Source organism: Girardinichthys multiradiatus, chromosome 6, assembly GCF_021462225.1.
Source record: "Girardinichthys multiradiatus isolate DD_20200921_A chromosome 6, DD_fGirMul_XY1, whole genome shotgun sequence".
NCBI lineage: Eukaryota > Metazoa > Chordata > Actinopteri > Cyprinodontiformes > Goodeidae > Girardinichthys > Girardinichthys multiradiatus.
This window is the reverse complement of record NC_061799.1, coordinates 31,822,625-31,839,666: the sequence shown is the minus strand read 5'-3', so window position 1 is coordinate 31,839,666 and position 17,042 is coordinate 31,822,625. Positions and strand designations below refer to the sequence as shown.

Here is a 17,042-nt window from a genome sequence, read left to right as displayed (position 1 = left end):
ACTACAGTTGGTGTGAAGACTGTCTGAGACAATACACAAGTTGTCTGCTTTAATTCAATAAACAGTGACATGTCTGAGGATTTTATAACCTTTATTTTTTATTTTTTCAGTTTCTTGTTACGTTTTACATAGACATACTGGTTACAACCTCTGACTCCCACGTGGAATGAGGAGAAAACTGTTTTCTCTAAATCATCAATAACTATTGCTCTAAGATGAAAAAAAGAAAAGCTTAAGGTAAGTAAAATTACCATCCATTTTACCAAATGGAGTCTCTCATAATTCCAAACAAAGTCTTTTAGCTGTAGAATCCATTTCTAATTTGGAAACAGGATGCTGAGCACTCATAACAATTTTTTTCAGTTCATTGGTTTCTCTGTTTTAGATCATCTCTACAACAGAAGCCAATTCATCCTTCTTTTCTAAATAGCATCTAAATAACCCCCTGTGTTAAAACAAAATAAATTTACAATCTGTCAGGTTCTCTCTTCTTATCAGAATTTCGTGTGATGTGCCTGCATTAAATTGAGTGACCTTTTAAAGTGGAGAAACTACATGTTTTGTTTTTAGATGTAAAAAACATCTAAAAACATACAATTAGAAAGATTCGCTTCCTTGTAATGACAACTTCCGGTTAATGACAACATCCGATTAATGATGATATCCAGCTAATGACAACATCCGATTAATGATGATATCCGGCTAATGACAACATCCGATTAATGATGATATCCGGTTACGTCACAGGAAGCCCCAGCCACCAGAAGTCCCGCCCTAGGATGTCCCAGCCACCGGAAGTCCCGCCCACCTGTCAAGATTTTCACACCTCGTTTGATTGAAGGATGTCCTTAATGTCTCTTACAAGGTCAAGAATAATCTCAGTTGATGCATAGAGGCTTTCTTTGCCATTCAGATTGACAAGGGTGGATATTAGAAGTTTCAAACACTGGATTTCCATTTTTAAAATAAATATAGAGGTTTTGCCAACTGTACCATGCATTGATGAAATGAGGATGCTCAGGAAGTCAAGAGGAAAAAGCTGCTCCATTGTAAGCTCTTCCTTAGCCCATTTTTTTGCTATAATGACTGCATCAGCATCAGACTTGTCATTTTCACTGATGTAGTGCATCACAGTGAGATACATGGCTTGAATCAACTCAAGACTTTCAAAAATGTTGCATGCTGATTGGCTGATGGACTCAACTAAGGACTGCACATGATTGGAGATATTTTCTCGAGACAGTTCTTCTGGTATCTCCACAGACAGCGCACACAGCTCTGTGATGTAAACCTGAGCATGCTGCAGAGTGCTGCCGGAAGGGGGATCATTTATCCATTCATCAAACAGAAGATTGTCCAGAGCTGACAGGATCTTCCCCAGCAGATCAGCTTTTGGAGTAGTGAGACTGAGATCTGAAGCTTCAATGTTACATTTCAAAGAAAGGATTTCTAGAAGCTCATCTTTCCCACTGTAAGATTTACAGTAAGCCTCAAATTCATCCAAAAGCCCAATCATAACATTATGTTTAGACTGTTGCTCTTGTCTACTTCTCTGTTGTTTTTCATACTGCTCTTTAGCTCGTTCCCTTGATTCCTGTACTCTTTGACTCAACTCTTCTTTCTTTCTCTCCTCTTCTATCCGTTTTTGTTCTTCTTGTCTTCTTCTCTCCTCCTCTTTCCTTTTTCTCTCTTCCTCTGTTCTTTTTTGGTCCTCCTGTCTCCTCCTCTCCTCCTCTCTTCTCTTTTGCTCCTCTTCTTTTATCCTCTCTTCTTCCATCATTTTCCTTTCCTCCTCTCTCTTACGTTCTTCCTCTCTTCTCTGTTCCTCTCGCCTTCTTTCTTCTTCTTTCCTTCTTTTTTCTTCCTATTCCCTCCTAAGTTCTGCATCTCTGATTGGCTTATAAAAGCAATCAGGGCAGTGATATTGGTTATTATTGCCAACTGGTCTGTAGTATTCTCCTCCATTGAACACATGCACATGCTGCCCATGTATGACGTCTTGTCTTAAATTATCAAAGGAATGACATGGAGGCAAGACTCTATTACACTTGCAGCACCTAAGACTGTTGCCCATGTTTGCTTCTGATGGTACGTTTCCCATTTTTTCTGAAATATTTTGAACTTATGAGGTAGTCAGCATCTGCAACAGGGGTCTACCTGAAAGATAACAAGAAAACAGCATATCAGGCATATTTAGAAATTTCATTATTTTGCTAGTCTTGTACAAAAAATATATATGCTTTACCTATATAGTTCAGATTAATTAGATTCCAACTCTGTAACATTTTGGTATATCCTCATTGAGTAAAAGCTGGATAATTAGTATATTAAAGGCATCCTTTTCTGTTAAGTTTGTGATGTTTAGATGAAATCATCTAAATGCAAGTATTAACTTCCAATTACTTTCCAATTATCTGTCCGGTGATATACTATCAGCAGTATATCAGAAGCTTTTCTACAAAGTCACCCCCCCAAAAAAAAACTGGTCATTCTAAAAAGGAAAATAAATTTTCAAGAGTCCTCAGAAACTACTCCTACTACATTTTATGATTTTATTGACAATAAAAAGTAGAGAAACACATTATCAAGTACTGATGAGGGCTCCCATTTCCAGACTTAACACAAACACAGAAAGTGGCTGTTTTGATATATTTGAAAGTTGTTTTTAAAATAAAATACATCTGAAAAAAAAAAAAGAAAATAATTTTCTTGCAGACAGCATTGTCTTTTTAAATAAAGCTGTAAAACATACATACATACATATGTATATACATACAGTGCTGTGCAAAAGATTTAGGCAGGTGTGAAAAAATGCTGTAAACAAAGAATGCTTTCAAAAATGGAATTGTTAATCATTTATTTTCATCAATCAACCAAATGTACTCAGTACTTTCTGTGTTTTTCATTAAAATCTATTTCGAAAAATAACTATTATAAAGCACCTGAAGAACGATGGACTGCACAGGCTGGTCGAGTTTGTTGGATCACCAGGGATTTCGAATTTCAAAATGACGCTGATGATAAGCCCCCACCTCACTGTGTGTTCCGTCGGCACTTGCGCACACACACACTCACTGAGTTACTTGTTTCTTCCCTACTCAGCCATAGTGTTTTGTTAAACGACGTTCTGTTTGGCCCTTGTGCAGTCAGGCAAGGGGTTCCACAAGGCTCTGTTCAATAAACCATAGGCTCTGTTTTGGGTCCCCTGCTTTTCTACCTCTATCTTGTGCCGCTTAATCAATTACTAAATACTTTTGGAATTCGTTTTCACTGTTATGGTAATTTGCAGATATATATGCCTCTACGTTTTGATAATGGGTTTAGCTTGTCTAATCTTGAAGTCTGTCTTTTAGCTGTTAGGGATTGGTTCTCTGAGAATTTTCTGTTCCTTAATTCTGCTAAGACAGAGATGGTGATCTTTGGACCTCAAAAACTGCATCATCTATTTGAAAATGTTTATTTGTCTTTTGATAACTGTGCTGTACAATGTACTGACAAAATGAAAAACCTTGGTGTTATTTTCGATCAGACCCTTGTATTTGAAAAAAACATAAGATCAGCTGTATCCTGTCTTACAAGGAAGCTGAAGTCCTCATCCATTCATTTCTAACATCTCGCTTGGACTGTTCTAATGCCCTGCTGTCTGGAGTGCCTCAAAAAAGCTTTAGAACTCTGCAGATGGTGCAAAATATCGCTGCTCATATTCTGACCAAAGCAGGGTCATATGAGCTTATTACCTTGGTGTTAGCCTCTCTTCACTGGCTTCCTTGTCAGGTTCGAGCTGACTTAAAGGTGCTCTTGCTAACATATATAACACTTCATGGACTTGCACCTCCTTATTTAAATGATCTTCTTAAGGTGTATGTACCATCTCGGGCCCTCCCTTCTCAGGGAAGTAGTGATTTGTATTTAAAAAAATATCCTTCTTCACCTAAAGTAGAGCCCTGGGTGGGACTATTTTTCTAATCCCGCTCTTGCTGAATCTCTGCCCATTACTGCTTCTGCTGTCTGTCTCTATCATTCCTGCAATATTTGCTATTAATCCCGCCACCCCCACCACTTTGATACACTGCATAATTCAATAAATGTATTTCCACAGGATGTTTTGTTGCAGTTGTAAAACAGCAGAATGAATGAAATACATTCAACAAAAATCTCTGCGCTTTGAATCACAAATTCTCATGTAAACTGAGGTCAGAAAGCAAAATAAAGTCAGACAGTCAGTCATTTTCTACCGCTTCTTCCATAGTGGGTCGCGGGGAAGCTAGTGCCTATCTCTAGCAGTCTATAGGCGAGAGACGGGGTACACCCTGGACAGGTCGCCAGGCTATCGCAGGGCAGCACACAGACACACACAGGACAAAACAACAACGCACACACTCATTCATGCCTAAGGGCAATTTAGAGAAATCAATTAACCTAAGAGTCATGGTTTTGGACTGTGGGAGGAAGCCGGAGTACCCGGAGAGAATCTGAACACCTCTTTAGGAAGAAGTTCCTTTCTACTAATTTTCTTAAGGTGTTTGGTTATTTTTGCTTCTGTGCTTGTACCATCTTTTTAATTTGACTGTAGAGCTTAAAAAACAGCGTTAAAGAACATCTCTCTCTGTCCCATGTCTTCTGTGTGGAATCTTCCCACAAGGTTTTGGAGGACTTCTGCAGCACAAGCAGGGGAATCGTTATTCTTGAGCCTTGGCAGATCCAGAGTATTTGATGCCACAAGACATTTTTCCTCAATTATAAATCCTCGTGTGAGGTGAGGAATCTGTGTTTCAAAGATCTCTTTCCAGTACAGAAAGTAGTCAGACACAAAGTCTTTGAGCGTACCATAGATGATATCAGCCTCATAGACACTCATGAAAGATGAATCAGTTTGTTTCCTCATGTTCGTTCTGACAGATATTCCAAGGCTTTTGTAGAGGTCAGACCACTCCTTAGTTTACAAATAAATAATAACACGACAGTAAAATGAAACTGGGACATCTATCTTGAGATTACTGTGCAGAAAGAGTACATTGCTGACAGACTGGTCTTGGGCTACTGCAGCTTTCTTCTAAAATGCGTGCACAGACATGCTCTCTTTGACGCCTCACTGGACTCACTCAATAATAACTCTGCAAGCCTTGACAGGTAAACGTTCTTTGTGAATGTTCCTTACATAGGATTCTGACTGGTTTGTGCAACAGCCCTGAATGGAAGTATTCTGACTTTGGGCCTGAATTATTGGAGGAATCTTCCTCCTATTATGCAAACCAGATATTTTGGTGAGGGGCTTTTTGGCTTGAGGCGCTACATGTCAAAGCTAAGGTTGTGAATGACTGCTTTTGCATCTTTGGATGAACTTGATCATATTTTATTTCATAAAGATATTAAAGTTGCTATTTGTCTGTTTTCACGATTGTGTCATTCAATAATATAGTTTATTTTCTCCATTCTCCAATCTTGATTTTATTACCAACCTCAGTTGTACTCTTCAGCCTTCCAACAATCTTGGGACCCAGTGTCTTTTTTAAGACACCTGCTCCCACAATATTTACATCGATTCCCGTGGACCAATCCTAATGCAGAACTCTAGTGTGGAGTCCGCACAACTGAACTGTTCTACTGCATTTACAAATTAACCCAGAAACATGTCCATCAGTAGACAGCTCGGTCGGCTACTAAATGTGAAGTGGTAAAAAGACTACTCTCCATTTCTCCTCTGTTCAGTAATAGAAGAATTAGCTGCTAATGGGGCCAATTACAAAACAGGAACATATTAATAAATGGTGGGCCAAAACTGAAGCTGACAGAGCAGAAACTGGTCCTATCTCGTAACAATCTACCCCGTTTACTGTAGTTTATCAGGACAAAAAATATGATGCAAAATTACTATTAATATAGAAATTGAACAGGGCTGTCGCTGAAAACACTTGCATGGGCCAGATCCTTGTAGAAAATGTTTTTGTATGGACCAGATCCAAATCTCCTCTATACAAAGCATCTATTTTTGGAATAGAGAAAGCCTTTCTTTCGGAAAATGTTTGTGTAATAGCATCAAATTGACAGGATATTTGACAAGGATAATATTAAAATAAATTACATAAATCACCAATTCTACTAAACTATCTTTTCCACAGTTTTGCTAAACATGAAACTGGAACTTTTGAAGTTATTGTAAATGTGTGCTAAATCTCCTTTTACTTACTGGTTTTGCCCTAATTTGGAAAATTAAAAAAATTGTCATATATTCTTTTAGAAAGAACCCTGTGGCGTGGTATTAAAAATGGTATCAAACTATTTTCTTTGTATAGGTATTAAGTTCCCCTCCTTGAACCGCCACCTTAACGTGGTGGAGGGGTTTGAGTGCTCGAATGATCCTAGAGGCTATGATGTCTGGGGCTTAAATGCCCCTGGTAGGGTCTCCCATGGCAAACAGGCTCTAGGTGACGGGTCAGATAAAGAGCGGTTCAAGAACCCCTCATGACGACTACAAAATCGAGGCACGTGACGTCGCCCGGTACGGCGGAGCCGGGCTCCCACCCTGGAGCCAGGCCTGGGGTCAGGACTCGTTGGAGAGCACCTGGTGGCTGGGTTGCTCCTCGCGGGAGCCTGCCGGGCCAAGCCTGAACGAGAGACGCGATAGCATCCCCTAGTGGGCCCACCACCTGCAGGGGGAACCGTGAGGGACCGGTGCAAAGAGGATTGGGTGGCGGACGAAGGTGGAGACCTCGGCGGCCCGATCCCCGGATGCTTAGGCTGGCTCTAGGGACGTGGAATGTCACCTCGCTGGGGGGGAAGGAGCCTGAGCTTGTGTGGGAGGTCAAGAGATATCGACTAGAAATAGTCGGGCTCGCCTCCACGCACAGCGTGGGCTCTGAAACCCATTTCCTCAAGAGGGGCTGGACTCTCTTCTACTCTGGAGTGGCCCACGGGGAGAGGCGGCGGACTAGGGTGGGTTTGCTTGTCGCCCCCCAGCTCAGCCGTCTCGTGTTGGGGTTTACCCCAGTGGATGAGAGGGTCGCATCCCTGCGCCTTCGGATTGGGGAGAGGTCTCTGACTATCATTTCAGCCTACGGGCCGAGTGGTAGTGTGGAGTACCCGGCCTTCTTGGCGTCCCTGTTGGGGGTGCTGGATAGTGCCCCTCCTGGGGACTTCATTATTCTGCTGGGGGACTTCAACACTCACGTGGGAAACGACAGTGACACCTGGAGAGGCGTGATCGGGAGGAATGGCCTCCCCGATCTGAATCCAAGTGGTGTTTTGTTATTGGACTTCTGTGCTAGTCACGAATAGTCCATAATGAACACCATGTTCAAACATAAGGGTGTCCATCAGTGTACTTGGCACCAGGATACCCTAGGCAGGAGGTCAATGATCGACTTTGTTGTCGTATCATCAGACCTTCGGCCGCATGTTTTGAACGCTTGGGTGAAGAGAGGGGCTGAGCTGTCCACTGATCACCACCTGGTGGTGAGTTGGATCCGCTGGGGGAGGAGAAAGCCGGACAGACTTGGCAGGCCCAAACGCATAGTGAGGGTCTGCTGGGAGCGTCTGGCTGACCCCTTGGCCAGGGATGTACTCAACTCTCACCTCCGGTAGAGCTTTGACCAGATTCCGAAGGATGTTGGAGACATAGAGTCAGAGTGGACCATGTTCTCCGCATCTATTGTCGATGCTGCTGCTCGTAGCTGCGGCCGTACGATCTGCGGTGCCTGTCGCGGCGGCAATCCCAGAACCCGGTGGTGGACACCGGCAATAAGGGACGCTGTCAAGCTGAGAAGGAGTCCTATCGGCTGTGGTTGGCTTGTGGGACTCCTGAGGCGGCTGATGGGTACCGTGAGGCCAAGCGTGCTGCGGCCCGGGCTGTGGCAGAGGCATAAACTCGGGCCTGGGAGGAGTTCAGTGAGGCCATTGAGAAGGACTACCTGTTGGCCCTGAAGCGATTCTGGCAAACCGTTCGGCGCCTCAGGAGGGGGAAGCAGTGCTTCGCCAACACTGTTTACAGTGGGGGTGGGGAGCTGCTGACCTCGACTGGGGACATTATTGGGCGGTGGAAGGAGTACTTTGAGGATCTCCTCAATCCTGCCATCACGCATTCCCTGGTGGAAACAGAGGCTGGGGACTCGGGGTCAGACTTTTCACCACCCAGGCTGAAGTCACTGAGGTGGTTAAAAAGCTCCGCAGTGGCAGGGCCTCAGGGGTGGATGTACCTGAAGTCTCTGGATATTATGGGGCTGTCATGGTTGACATGCCTCTTCAACATTGCGTGGCGGACGGGGACAGTGCCTTTTGATTGGCAGACTGGGGTGGTGGTCCCCCAACATAAGAAGGGTGACTGGAGGGTGTGTTCCAACTACAGGGGGATCACACTCCACAGCCTCACTGGTAAGGCCTACGCCAGGGTATTGGAGAGGAGAATCCGGCTGATTGTCGTACCTCGCTAGTGTGGTTTTCATCCCGGCCGTGGAACACTGGACCAGCTCTACAGGTCCTTCTCAAAATATTAGCATATTGTGATAAAGTTCATTATTTTCCATAATGTCATGATGAAAATTTAACATTCATATATTTTAGATTCATTGCACACTAACTGAAATATTTCAGGTCTTTTATTGTCTTAATACGGATGATTTTGGCATACAGCTCATGAAAACCCAAAATTCCTATCTCACAAAATTAGCATATCATTAAAAGGGTCTCTAAACGAGCTATGAACCTAATCATCTGAATCAACGAGGTAACTCTAAACACCTGCAAAAGATTCCTGAGGCCTTTAAAACTCCCAGCCTGGTTCATCACTCAAAACCCCAATCATGGGTAAGACTGCCGACCTGACTGCTGTCCAGAAGGCCACTATTGACACCCTCAAGCAAGAGGGTAAGACACAGAAAGAAATTTCTGAACAAATAGGCTGTTCCCAGAGTGCTGTATCAAGGCACCTCAGTGGGAAGTCTGTGGGAAGGAAAAAGTGTGGCAGAAAACGCTGCACAACGAGAAGAGGTGACCGGACCCTGAGGAAGATTGTGGAGAAGGGCCGATTCCAGACCTTGGGGGACCTGCAGAAGCAGTGGACTGAGTCTGGAGTAGAAACATCCAGAGCCACCGTGCACAGGCGTGTGCAGGAAATGGGCTACAGGTGCCGCATTCCCCAGACCTGGGCTACAGAGAAGCAGCACTGGACTGTTGCTCAGTGGTCCAAAGTACTTTTTTCGAATGAAAGCAAATTCTGCATGTCATTCGGAAATCAAGGTGCCAGTGTCTGGAGGAAGACTGGGGAGAAGGAAATGCCAAAATGCCAGAAGTCCAGTGTCAAGTACCCACAGTCAGTGATGGTCTGGGGTGCCGTGTCAGCTGCTGGTGTTGGTCCACTGTGTTTTATCAAGGGCAGGGTCAATGCAGCTAGCTATCAGGAGATTTTGGAGCACTTCATGCTTCAATCTGCTGAAAAGCTTTATGGAAATGAAGATTTCATTTTTCAGCACGACCTGGCACCTGCTCACAGTGCCAAAACCACTGGTAAATGGTTTACTGACCATGGTATCACTGTGCTCAATTGGCCTGCCAACTCTCCTGACCTGAACCCCATAGAGAATCTGTGGGATATTGTGAAGAGAACGTTGAGAGACTCAAGACCCAACACTCTGGATGAGCTAAAGGCCGCTATCGAAGCATCCTGGGCCCCCATAAGACCTCAGCAGTGCCACAAGCTGATTGCCTCCATGCCACGCCGCATTGAAGCAGTCATTTCTGCCAAAGGATTCCCGACCAAGTATTGAGTGCATAACTGTACATGATTATTTGAAGGTTGACGTTTTTTGTATTAAAAACACTTTTCTTTTATTGGTCAGATGAAATATGCTAATTTTGTGAGATAGGAATTTTGGGTTTTCATGAGCTGTATGCCCAAATCATCCGTATTAAGACAATAAAAGACCTGAAATATTTCAGTTAGTGTGCAATGAATCTAAAATATATGAATGTTAAATTTTCATCATGACATTATGGAAAATAATGAACTTTATCACAATATGCTAATATTTTGAGATGGACCTGTATACCCTCTACAGGGTACTCGAGGGTTTATGGGAGTTTGCCCAACCGGTCCACGTGTTTTGTGGACCTGGAGAAAGCATTCGACTGTGTCCCTCGTGATGCCCTGTGGGGGGTGCTCCAGGAGTATGGAATCAGGGGCCCTTTACTAGGGGCCATCCAGTCTCTGTACAAGTGGAGCAGGAGTTTGGTTCGCATTGCCGGCACTAAGTTGGACCTGTTCCCGGTGCATGTTGGACTCCAGCAGGGCTGCCCTTTGTCACTGGTCCTGTTCATAACTTTTATGGACAGGATTTCTAGGCGCAGCCAAGGGCCGGAGGGGGTCTGGTTTGGGGACCGGAGGATTTCGTCTCTTCTTTTTGCAGATGTTGTGGTCCTGCTGGCCCCCTTTAGCCAAGACCTACAGCATGCACTGGGGCGGTTCGCAGCCGAGTGTGAAGCGGCTGGGATGAAGATCAGCTCCTCCAAGTCCGAGGCCATGGTTCTCGACCGGAAAAGGGTGCCTGTCCTTTTCAGGTTGGAGGGGAGTTCCTGCCTCAAGTGGAGGAGTTGAAGTATCTCGGCTGGCCTGGGAACGCCTTGGCCTTCCCCCGGAGGAGCTGGAGGAGGTGTCTGGGGAGAGGGACGTCTGGGCGTCTCTGCTGAGTCCGCTGCCCCCGCGACCCGGTCCCGGAAAATGCGGAAGATGACGAGTACGAGTGCGAGGTACTAAGTTTTAAGTTTTTGTATACAACCCCAATGAGAGAGAACATGTAGAAGGAAGAAAAGGGACAACCTCATCAAAGGAAATCTGTGTAAAGCCAATCAACCATGTGAAAAACATATGGAGTGTTGGTCAGGCAGATCTCCGCAGATACACAGGCATTGGTCAGACGGGACATTATGTCAAGCACACCTGTTAAAAATCAATTTCTGTCTTTAATCCATCAGCCTCTAAAAAGGCACGAACAAATGAATTTTACTGAGAGGTGATGACTGCGGCAGAGTGAATAATTTTTGGTCTGAGTGAGATGAGGCAATGTATTGTTAATTTTATTGAAGCACTGGACTGCACACTTCAAAGAATATATCTGAATCAGTGATTTTTTTTCTCCATCAGTTATTGTTACTTTAGTAAGATTGTTCTCCAACTTCCATGTTGACTAACTTGAGTATGTGGTGATACATATTTCTGCATTAAATAGTTAACTTGAGTATGTGGTGATACATATTTCTGCATTAAATAGTTAACTTGCAGTAATAATTAAGCAAGTGAACAGGTAAATTAGTGTGAAAGCTGTGAAAAGAAAAGTGTTGACAATTGGTACAATGGTATTTTAAGATGATGACAAAACATAGTTTCTATAAAATTTTGCATATGTTTTTACAAAAGTAGTGAATTTTGCAAAGAATATTGGGTTTTGTGCTAACCACACCCTCTGGGTGTGTGATTGTGCTAATTGTGTGAGGTTTGTTGAAAAAAGGGATTGTGTTCAAAATTGTGCCTAAAAAATTGCAATACTTCTTGTGTATATATAAAATGTAATTGATTATATATTGGTCATTTTCTCTCAGTTTTGTGACTTGTTTAAACATCTCAGATTTTGATGACTTAGGTGACAGAAGGCAAGGGGTCTTCTGGAGAATCACATAAAGTAAAACAGATAATAGATCCTTCTAAATTCCCCCCCCCGTTTTACAACCCTTTTGGATTCCCTGCTGCTACAGACTAAAACACATTTATCACACAGTGGAAGTTTTTAATATGAGTGTTTTGGATTTCTGCTTAGGACAAAACTGCCTGTTGTTGGCACCACAAAGCAAAAAAAATGCATGCGTAGGTTCTTTCCAGCTACTCCGGCTTCCTCTCACAGTCCAGAAACATGAGTGTTAGGTGTTGCTTAGATTGTCCTTAGGTGTTAGTGTACGTGCAATGCAGTGTGTCTCTGTGTTGCCCTGTGACGGACTGGTGACCTGTCCAGGGTGTAGCTCGCTTCTCGCCCAATGACAGCTGAAGGTACACACCAGCACCCCCCAGCAACCCTGCAAGGAACAGCGGGTATAGATGATAAGGGATGTGCCCTATGCGCCTTCTGCTTATCCGGGACCGGGTCGCGGGGGCAGCAGACTCAGCAGAGACGTCCAGACGTCCCTCTCTTCAGACACCTCCTCCAGCTCCTCCGGGGGGAGCCCAAGGCGTTCCCAGGCCAGCCGAGAGACATAGTCCCTCCAGCGTGTCCTGGGCCGTCCCCTGGGCCTCCTCCCGGTGGGACGTGCCTGGAACACCTCCCGAGGAAGGCGTCCAGGAGGCATCCGGTATAGATGCCCGAGCCACCTCAACTGGCTCCTCTCAATGTGGAGGAGCAGCGGCTCTACTCCGAGCCCCTCCCGGATAGCCGAGCTCCTCACCCTATCTCTAAGGGAGTGCCCGGCCACCCTACGGAGGAAGCTCATTTCAGCCGCTTGTACAGGGACCAGATGGCCCCTAGTAAAGGGCCCCCGATTCCATACTCCTGGAGCACCCCCCACAGGGCATCACGAGGGACACAGTCAAAGGCCTTCTCCAGGTCCACAAAATACATGTGAACCGGTTGGGCAAACTCCCATAAACCCTCGAGCACCCTGTAGAGGGTATAGAGCTGGTCCAGTGTTCCACGGCCGGGACGAAAACCACACTGCCGAGGTACGACTATCATCCGGATTCTCCAATACCCTGGCGTAGGCCTTACCAGGGAGGCTGAGGAGTGTGATCCCCCTGTAGTTGGAACACACCCTCCAGTCACCCTTCTTATGAAGGGGGACCACCACCCCAGTCTGCCAGTCCAGAGGCACTGTCCCCGACTGCCACGCAATGTTGAAGAGGCGTGTCAACCATGACAGCCCTACAACATCCAGAGACTTGAGGTACTCAGGGCGGATCTCATCCACCCCCGAAGCCTTGCCACCGCGGAGCTTTTTAACCACCTCGGTGACTTCAGCCTGGGTGATGAAAGAGTCCAACCCCGAGTCCCCAGCCTCTGTTTCCACCACGGAATGCGTGATGGCAGGATTGAGGAGACCCTCGAAGTACTCCTTCCACTGCCCGATAATGTCCTCAGTCGAGGTCAGCAGTCTCCCACCCCCACTATAAACAGTGTTGGCGAAGCACTGCTTCCCCCTCCTGTGGCGCCGGACGGTTTGCCAGAATCGCTTTGAGGCCAACCGGTAGTCCTTCTCCATGGCCTCACCGAACTCCTCCCAGGCCCGAGTTTTTGCCTCTGCCACAGCCCGGGCCGCAGCACGCTTGGCCTCACGGTACCCGTCAGCCGACCACAAGCCAACCACAGCCGATAGGACTCCTTCTTCAGCTTGACAGCATCCCTTACTGCCGGTGTCCACCACCGGGTTCTGGGATTGCCGCCGCGACAGGCACCACAGACCTTGCGGCCGCAGCTATGGGCAGCAGCATCGACAATAGATGCAGAGATCACGGTCCACTCGGACTCTATGTCTCCAACATCCCCCGGGATCTGGTCGAACCTCTCCCGGAGGTGGGAGTTGAATACATCCCTGGCCGAGGGCTCCGCCAGGCGTTCCCAGCAGACCCTCACTATGCGGTTGGGCCTCCCAAGTCTGTCCGGCTTTCTCCTCCTCCAGCGGATCCAACTCACCACCAGGTGGTGATCAGTGGACAGCTCAGCCCCTCTCTTCACCCGAGTGTACAAAACATGCGGCCGAAGGTCTGATGATACGACAATAAAGTCAATCATCGACCTCCTGCCTAGGGTGTCCTGGTGCCAAGTGCACTGATGGACACCCTTATGTTTGAACATGGTGTTCGTTATGGACAATCCGTGACTAGCACACAAGTCCAATAACAAAACACCACTCGGATTCAGATTGGGGAGGCCATTCCTCCCGATCACTGTCACTGTCGTTCCCCACGTGGGCGTTGAAGTCCCCCAGCAGAATAATGGAGTCCCCGGGAGGGGCACTATCCAGCACCCCCGACAGGTACACCAAGAAGGCTGGGTACTCTGCACTACCACTCGGTCCGTAGGCTGAAATGATAGTCAGAGACCTCTCCCCAAACCGAAGGCGCAGGGATACGACCCTCTCATCCACTGGGGTAAACCCCAACACGAGACAGCTGAGCTGGGGGGCAACAAGCAAACCCACACCAGCCCGCCGCCTCTCCCCGTGGGCCACTCCAGAGTAGAAGAGAGTCCAACCCCTCTCAAGGAGATGGGTTCCAGAGCCCACGCTGTGCGTGGAGGCGAGCCCGACTATTTCTAGTCGATATCTCTCCACCTCCCGCACAAGCTCAGGCTCCTTCCCCCCCAGCGAGGTGACATTCCACGTCCCTAGAGCCAGCATAAGCATCCAGGTATCGGGCCGCTGAGGTCTCCACCTTCGTCCGCCACCCAATCCTCTATGCACCGGTCCCTCACGGTTCCCCCTGCAGGTGGTGGGCCCACTAGGGGATGGCCTCGCGTCTCTCGTTCGGGCTTTGCCTGGCCGGGTCCCGCGAGGAGCAACCCCACCACCAGGCGCTCTCCGATGAGTCCCGACCCCAGGCCTGGCTCCAGGGTGGGACCCCGGCTCCGCCGTACCGGGCGACGTCACATGCCTCAATATTTTGGTCCTCATGAGGGATTCTTGAACCACTCTTTGTCTGACCCATCACCTAGAGCCTGTTTGCCATGGGAGACCCTACCAGGGGCATTTAGGCCCCAGACAACATAGCCTCTAGGATCATTTGAGCACTCAAACCCCTCCACCACGTTAAGGTGGCGGTTCAACTTATTATTGGTCATGTAAATATTTGGTAAACCATGCAGTGCGCACAGTTTAGAAACTGTATGAAGATGGTGCTGGACAAATGGATGGCAAATGACTGTGAAGGTGGTTACAGATTCTCAGCTTGTGATTTGGTGCTAATTTAAAGGGCTATCTCAGTAAAGGGCTATCTCAGTGGCTTTTGTTTAGGAGCCTGCTTTTAATTAAACCATCTCCAGTTAAAAACCTGACATGTTTACACAACTAATGCCCCAAAGGGATTATTTTATTGTTAATATTAATTATTTACAAAATATTTTCAGACCTATGAAATCTTTATCCTATTTGTGAAACACAAAATGTAGTATTGTTGAGGTGTTACTTTGTAAAAAGTATGCAAAACTAAATGTGTAACATCATTATTTTGTTATTAGTTTTTTAGCGGAATGCTACCTTTTTTGGGGGGGGGGGGGGAGAACAGAGGGAAGACTTCGCCCATTATTTTTGCAAGGGCCACCAGTGCTTCTGTTCTATCAGAGTTAAGCAAATCTGCATTCCAATTGTTGTGAAACTTTATTGCAGAAATGGTGGTTTCTTTAAATAAAATGCCTACAGTTTACTGGAAGCTTTGTTACAGAACAAATCAATAAAACATGGTGTTACTGTTTAAGAACAAAACTAACGTCAAAGTAAATGCAAAGATAATAAATTTTTTGTGGAATGTCTTTTGATTACATGTGGTTTGTTCCTTTGTTTTGCAGCTTGTAAACGTCTGTTAGTGCATGACACTGTCCCACCCCTAAAACAATCATGTGCTTTTATGATTGAGAATACAAAAAGTATGATCTACATAGAGTAGAAAGATGTTCTGAAAAGCACTGAATATTTGTGAGGAAATAAATAAAAAAATATTTTGAGAAAGCACTTTACAGAGCATAGATGACGTTAAAAAGATGCCAAAAAATGCACTTACCAGCAGGTGGTTTGGCTCAGAGCCAGCTCAGGGAACATTTAGTTAAGAAAGTGTAATCTGAATACACTTCACAGCAACAACTGAAATAAGAGAACGGGTAAATCAGCATAGGCAAATATCTGGATGTGTATTTTCTACCCAACTTTACTTATTACAAATTTAGACGGCCTCATAAACTTGTTGATCTTTTAATGAGAACAAAATCTTAACAGTGTCGTACCAACTTACTGTAGATTAATTAAATTAAAGAGCGATTCAATTGTTTTACATTACCTTCATCAGAAGTCTTGACCACAACGCAAGTGAACTTGAACGCGAACACTCTCAGGAATACTTGTGAGGTGCATTGATTCGTCCTTATCCCCGAGTGGTTTGAAGCCTGTATTTAAGATAAGCCAGGTCTGACCACGCCTCTCAAGACAGGCAGTTAGTTTATATAACATCTTAACAGTGACATAAGTTTTCTCAAACACACTATAAATATTTAAATTTTAGAAAAACTTTCACATGATTTACAATTGCCTACAGACATGTTATAAATAAGCTAAAGAAACTGGATTGTAAATACAAAAGCAAACAAAAAAAAAAAAAAACGTGCTATAACTTAAATTATCCTGATTTCTTATATTTTAGTGCCAAGATTAACATGTCATTTATCGTCCTTTATTTTCAAATTAAGCCTTGTTGCATATCATTTCCCTATTACAGCCCAAAATATTTATGTGGCGATAATAAATGGATTTTAAATCAATTTGATGAAAAGTGCATTTTTGCTGAGAATAAAAAAAATTAATGCTTGGGCTTTCTTGAAATTGATTAAATGCTGTTATTTTCACTTAAATTAAAATGGTATTTGGTTTCTCTTTATGGCAGATGGCTGTTTGCCTGTGTGAGTCTAAGCTTCAGTTTTCAAAAAGTCAAAAATCTGGTCATGCTTAATAAATGCAGTATTTTTTTTTTTTACATTGATTTAGTTTTTTAATGACATTGATTTGAACATTTTACCCACTAATAGTTTTGACCTATTGCCTGAATGCACATAGTCACTGATCAAAAAATGATCATTTCAAAACTGGGTCTGGTTAAAATGCCAAACAATGCACCAAAGGGGCTAATTTTTGAGTTTTTACAAACAGAACAAAGGGGCCAAATTCCACAAATTGTGCATTAGAATTTACATTTTTTGTTGGATAATCCAGTCCCTTTTTGGCATATGCAGGAGCACATTTTACAGCTGGTCCAAATTAGTCCAAATGCTAAGAAGCAGTGAAATGGAGCTTAGTCATGCTGTGGAAATCAT

General features: G+C 44.9%; 1 protein-coding gene across 1 annotated transcript; it reads right to left on the bottom strand.

Annotated features, from left to right (window-relative positions):
- Nucleotides 1–732: 732 nt before the first annotated feature.
- Nucleotides 733–16,120, bottom strand: LOC124870396 (mRNA export factor GLE1-like). The gene is made up of 3 exons (XM_047369050.1): nucleotides 16,016–16,120; nucleotides 15,743–15,822; nucleotides 733–2,157 (listed from the first exon to the last, which is right to left on the bottom strand). The coding sequence occupies exon 3, from the start codon at nucleotides 1,778–1,780 to the stop codon at nucleotides 821–823; it is 960 nt and encodes a 319-aa protein (XP_047225006.1). The 5' UTR covers nucleotides 1,781–2,157; nucleotides 15,743–15,822; nucleotides 16,016–16,120; the 3' UTR covers nucleotides 733–820.
- Nucleotides 16,121–17,042: the final 922 nt, after the last annotated feature.